At 35.7% G+C, this 6,624-nt stretch overlaps 1 protein-coding gene across 1 annotated transcript; it reads right to left on the bottom strand.

Moving 5' to 3' along the window:
- Positions 1-4,478: 4,478 nt before the first annotated feature.
- Positions 4,479-6,328, bottom strand: LOC118071360 (acidic mammalian chitinase-like). Its single transcript, XM_035090473.1, is given in 5 exon segments — positions 4,479-5,086; positions 5,160-5,452; positions 5,531-5,986; positions 5,989-6,182; positions 6,245-6,328. Coding segments are annotated over 5 exon segments (1,158 nt in total). The 5' UTR covers positions 6,309-6,328; the 3' UTR covers positions 4,479-4,935.
- Between the last annotated feature and the right edge of the window lie 296 nt (positions 6,329-6,624).

The raw sequence follows: 6,624 nt of genomic DNA, 5'->3' as shown, positions 1-6,624 counted from the left end.
TTGGATTTTATTTTTTCCAGTGGACCTTGTTTAATATTGACTAGATAAGGTCTCTGATGACTCTATATCTACTCTCGCTACTCTAATTCGTTTATAACAGCCTGTAATCGTCATGAACTCCAAAAATTAAATAAGCGTTAAAAATATAATTCTAAGTTGAAATTTGTCTAATAATGGCAGAGATGTAATATTTGATATATAATTTATATCAATAAGATATATGAATATATCTTATTTATTTTTATAACTATACATATACTAGAAATATCAGCTCATGTTGGCCTATATTCAATTGGATTTCTAGCTTGAATTCAGCAGAAAAATGTTTTTTATTAAATTTTTTGGAATTTAATCAATAGTTTATTGGATGTAATTTTATTGTATTGATTTTTATTGAATTCTTCAACCAGGATAGTAACAAAACATGCAGTGAAAGGGAATGATGTTCCACAATGCCAAGAACAAAATTGATTTCAACTTTTTGTTTTTTTATTTTATCGACAGACGTAAATAATCTATTTATATTTAATGGTAGTTATATATTTAATACATGTGAATTTTAACTTATTATTATGTTTTATTAACTATTTCGAATTCTTTTTAATTTAAAATTTTTCTGTTTTTAAAAATGATGAGCACCATTCTATGATGCTGGAAGATAGCTTCTGCTCCTCCGTTTCATCGAACTCCTTAGCCCACCGCATTCCCAGACAAATTACTGTAAAACAGAAAATACCACAATTTTGATATGGAATTAAAGAATTGGCATGAAAACGTTTTGAATTTTCATACTTACATTTAATTTCTGTATAATCGCTGGCACAGCATTGTACTGGCTCTGTGTTGTCTGGGTTTACGAGAAGTGGCAGTTTGGTCGTCTTCCACAATATCCTCATCACGGCCGTTGCCCTCCGCTGCATGTTAGTCGTTTTTAATATCTCGTAAAAATCATCAGCCTCCAAAATCTTATCTCCGATTTTTACCTGTGAATAAGAATTGTTTACTGCTGTACAAAATTTGTAATAAATTCATGAATTTAAAAAAAAATTAAAACTTACTTGTTTGTTGTCATTTATCCATTTCAATTCCGGCCGCACTTGAATCAATTTTGGAGGCTCATTGGTCTTCTTCTTCATTCCCTTTTTTTTTTCTATTTTCATAACACGTTTGTGGGTATCTTCACTCAGTTCTCGGATCTCCTTCAATTCCTTATGGATCAGATCGAGTTTTTTTCCTAATCGATCCGGAGATTGTTCGAGTGACTGAGAACGCGAACGTGCCGACGTGCTAGGCCGTTATGGTGATCGGGCGCGGGATGGTGATCGGGAATGTAATAGTGACCGGGTTCGTGATGATGTCCGAGTCCGTGATGGTGCTCGAGAAGATTCTCCTCTTCTCAAGTCCCGATAATAATTTTGGGATTCTACTTTACTCTCATATTTATAAGCCTCTTTTTCTTTCTGAAATGCAAATTTTTTGTCCCTATTATTAAATTATAAATACATTTGATATAGTATTAGTATAGTGCAACTTTTATACCTGATCTGCAGCTCATTTTTGTTTTTCAGCCTTCTTATTTTCTTCGAGCTGCTGTTTGGCGTTTATTTTATCGTGCGGAGTAAAGCTTTATTTTTTAGCTATTCTAATTTTAATGTGCGGCCACCGCTTTATAATAGCATTCGATTTATCTGTAAATGGAAAAGATTAGTAAAAATTGAAATTAATGACAGCAAATATAAAAAAGTACTCACCACTTACTCACTGAGATTTCTTTATTTCATTTTTGTCAGTGTTTCTTTGCAAAAAAGTAAATCAAAATTTAGTAATGTCATTTGTGATTCTGTGTATTTGGATTCAACCTAATTTTTAAACAGTAGTCGTTTAAATAAACAAAGAAAAAACAATAAATATCATCCAACAATAAAGATAGAATAATATTTAAACTCTTCATGGAAGAAGGTGTCTTAAAATGTCCCGCCTTCCCCTACGCTTAGCCACGGGGCCATTATACAGGGTCTGTTTGCACAGTGAAGGCAGTCGTCTTATGTCTTAGGCCTGCAGGTTCCCCAGGTTCCCAATTTTTGTCTTCGGAGATTCCGCTAAGCTCCATGGGTCCCCCGGTTTCCTCAGCCTTAGGTAGGCAAGATCTATAGGCCTGGTGCAACCTTAGAAGTCGCCCCAGTTGCCACAAGAAATCGTCCTACCCTCGGAGATTCTACCGGTTACCTCAAGGGTCCTGGTTTCAGACTCAGCATCAGCAAGGCTGTACTACAATGGGGTGTCGCCTGGTTCCCCAAGGGCATCGTGGCGGCAATGGCACTTTTGTACTATTCAGTCATCAGCACGATAGCGCCTTCGACTGCCCTCTGAGAGGCCTCCCGCTCATCGTGGTCAGAGAAAAGACTATATTATAAATGGATCTTGTCTCGGCCGGACATCGAACCCGCTACCCATAGTGCGCCAGGCTGGCACGTTACCAATTAGGCCACGATGTCGGTTAATATTCGAACTTACATAAAACTTATTTACTGACTGCAAATCCAGAAAAATTCAAGTGTTTAGTGATGAATCACTTAAAGTGTTAAATAGTTGAGAATTGCAAACATTTTAAGTGTTTAATTTCTAAACACTTGGGTTTGAAGTGTACTCATTAACTAATGTCCTTCTTAAGCTTTTTTTTATTTTTAGTAATAATAATTTTTTTCCCAGTTGACTTATGCATCAATGATTTTTCAACTGTCTGGATCATCTCTATCACCAAGTACAGCCACAGTCTCTTTTCAGGACCTCAAGACTGTTGAAAGTAAGGTACTCCAATAAGCTGGCACCTTTCGTTAACGTTTATGCTACGCAAGAGTGCAAACCGAAGTCAGAACCCAGTATAAGCTCAAAGTTCGTCTTCTGTCAGTACTTCATTAGTCGTTTTACCTTATCAGTGGCAAAGTTTCTCGTGCAGTATTGACTGAACCCTATAGGGCTTGATTCCCATTTCATGAAAACGCAAACCCTAAAGTCTTTTTCGTCTTTAAAGCTTATCAAGGAGCTTATCAATTTGCGTGTTCCACCGCTAGATCACGATAAAGTAATGCCGCGGCCGTATAGCAGTGGTCTAAGTTATTGAGGAGGATATTTAACCTACATTGAGGGTTCAACATGATTACTGTCCACCTTTGCATCCTCTTGCACAAAAGGGTGGTCTCTGCCGTGGAGATGATCTATTATCATCGTTACTTATAGAGAAAAGAGCTTTCACTGATGAAAATTTAAACGTGCTGCAATATAGAATATTGGAATTGAATGATCCTATAAAATTTAAAAGAGCGATCAATAATAGAGCACAAAGTGATCATGAAATTGATTACAAAGCTCTATGAAACGATGCTATTTTTTAAGGGTCCGGTAGAATACTTAGATACGTTTTACTCCACTATCTCTTTCATTCCACAAAATCTGATAGTAAAATTTCATCGAGGATACAAAAACTGTGTAAATGTATTATTTAAATAAAACACAATTTCACCGTTCATCCTAACAGCGATCAGGATCAAAATTTTATTTTCAGAGCTGTAGAACGTGATCACGTTCCAATTGTTACATAATTGATGGAATGGAAATTGATGTTAACATGACACATTCAGTAACAGGAACAAATCTTTTGCAAATTGTATACCTGTATTGCTGCACACGCCAATTGCAAAGAAAGTATTATAATTCTACTGATTCGGGAGATGAAGGAATACCAGCTGAGATAATGGATCAAACAGAAGGAGTAAAAAATAAGCTTTTACTCACGATATTGTTACTAAAAGATCAACAAACCAGCGAAAAGTAAATGAAATGGAAATTCGAAAAAAATATATCAATTTACAGAGCCAATATACTGGGCATACTTTAGTAAACTTTCAACGTCTAAAAAATCGATAATTTCACCGACTAATGCTTTCTGCAGCTCATGGGAGGCGCATGTATCAATTAAGTCATCGGGATAAATACGCTTGGTAACATCCCAAAAATTATCGCTAACGATTTAAAATTGCCTGATGTCAATCTATATACCAGGCATTCTTCTCGAAGGACTGCGGCAACGATTTTGCCGACTCTGAAGCAGACATGCTTCAATTAAAAAGATTTGGACGCTAGACCTCGAATTCCGTGGTCGAAGCATACATTGAAGAATCCGTCAAGAATGAAGACAAAACCGTAAGAGAAATAATGGACATGATACGAAATGAACCAAGTACAGTGAAAGACTTCAAACAGAAATCAACCGGAACATTATTGAAAAAACGCTAAACAAAGAATCGGAAATAGATTTCGAAGAGCCTGAAGGAATCAATAGTAAACTGATTCGTCGACTGATCAAAATGTTTAATACTTACATTCGAAATTTTTATGTGTTTTGTTTTCACCGAAAAATAAGAGACTTTTCTTTATAAAAGCGGGAGATATTTTAGTTTACCCAATAATTCTATAAATAATTATGATTATAGTTAGTTTTATTCCGTTATACGATTTTGAACAAATCAAACAATTATCAATTTATTAGTTAATTCAATGGTATTTCACTTGAAGCATATATATCTCATTGCATACTACAGTAAAACCTCTCTATAGAAAATCTTGTTGGGCAAGAGAACCTCATGAATTGAGCGAAGGTGGCCCGTAATAATCTGTTGTGTGATCGGCTTATAGTACATTTCAGTAGGAGCCAGAAACCTTCCTAGAGCAAGGTTGATTTTCTTGCTGTAGGCAGGTTTTTGCCTATGAGGAGCTACGCAATAAAAAGGGTTATACTGTATTTAATTTTCGTCATTACAGAGGATGAAACTAAAATAAATCAGAAGATGTTAATCATTGGCAACAAAACGTAACGAAATTTTCGCACTTTAACTAAATTTATATTACACTTTCGTTGAAACTGGAAATCTAGAATTTTTAGACCCCACGGCCTAGAACAGAGTTTAAGGCTCTCAATATTGGATATTTTTTACCACAAATTCCTTTGAAATCATCGGTTTCTATACTCCAGATCATAGCACCACCTAAACCTTCTTGTTTAACAAATTCAGCTTTGGCAATAACAGCACTATAAATAAATATATATTTTTGAAATGTACAAAAAAATTAAGAAAAAAAAAACAACATTACAAATTACTTACGGAATATTATCAAATGAGACCCATTGATTTCCTTTTACAGCATAAGGAACACCTCTCTCATTGTCCTGATGAATTTCCCAATCGTTTGCTTTATGCATTTCACAGATTTCATTGTATCCGAGCATCCCAGCTTCTTGGGTATAAGGACCAGCTGTTCCTGGTGATGAAACTGGAGCCCCAATACCTTTATTACTAGGATTTGAAAGTGTGAAACTTTTTCCGTATGCTGGAATTCCTAAAATAAGCTTCTCTTTTGGAGCTCCATTCTTCACCCAATAATCTATTGAAGCTTTCTAAATTTTTGAAATTTTTTACAATAAATGGAATCATAAAAATATTTATTTCTCTGATTTGTTGTTTTCTTTACTTACAATATTCAATTTTAATTCATTCCCGGAGTCACTCGATGAAGCAGAAAGAGGTGCATTCATTCCTGTATGACCGTCCCAGGGGCCATGAAAATCATACTCCATAAGATTAATGAAATCTAAATATTTACTCATTTCAGCTATGTTGTAAGATTGTGATGCTGAAGACTCTGGTGCTGCTACTGCAGCACTCAAAAGATAGCCATGCTGAGAAAATTCTTTTTTCAATACTCTAGCAAGTTTGACATAGTTTTTTATATCTTCTTTAAATCCACCTCGTTGAGCAGGATATTCCCAATCAATATCTAACCCATCAAACTGGTAATGTTCGAGGAACTTAACTACGTTCTGGGCAAAAGTTTGTCTTTGGGCTCGATTACCTGCCATTTGTGAGAATGGAACCGAACCAGCATTCCATCCACTCACAGCAACCATGACTTTAAGGGATGGATTTTGCTGTCGAAGGCGGACAAATTTTCAAAACCATCTATGTTCCCTGGGAGATCGCTCGAGGGGTCTAGAACTTTGACTTCCTTTCCATCAACGCCAACGAATGCGAAATGAGTACAAAGCGTTGGATCGATTTCATTGATGTCGAATTTTCCATTCCCTGGACGATACACAGACCAAGCACCGAAATAACAAACAATTTTTTCTGGAAAATATGAGTAATTTATTATAATGCGAACTCAGAATGAGCTAAATAATTTCTCTTACTTGAAGAAGCAGCAGTAATAGTTAAAACCAAGCTGATTGCAGCACAAAAAATTATGAATCGCATTTTATATGTAGTTTGATAATTTTTTCGAATCTTCTACGATGGTTACGAATGTTCATCACTTATTTTAAAGTGATACTTGGGTATGAAGGTGGACCGCTCCTCGTGGGTATACCTGGTAACTCTGCCTTTATTATAGCGGGACAGAGGCTAAATGCCACCATCACCACTACCTCCTTATATGTCCACAATCGAGGCTCTGCCTTGATATGGAGTCCTTTACAGGTGTGTGTGTGTGGGAGAAAATGTGTCTTGAAAGAGAGAATGTAATAATGAAGAAATGGCAATATGCAAAAATTATAAAAAGCTACCAAGTATC

The sequence above is a fragment of the Chelonus insularis genome, unplaced genomic scaffold, assembly GCF_013357705.1.
Source record: "Chelonus insularis isolate UGA/USDA-ARS -01 unplaced genomic scaffold, ASM1335770v1 contig_77_pilon, whole genome shotgun sequence".
NCBI lineage: Eukaryota > Metazoa > Arthropoda > Insecta > Hymenoptera > Braconidae > Chelonus > Chelonus insularis.
The sequence above is the reverse complement of the archived record's forward strand: the minus strand, read 5'-3'. Positions and strand labels throughout refer to the sequence as shown.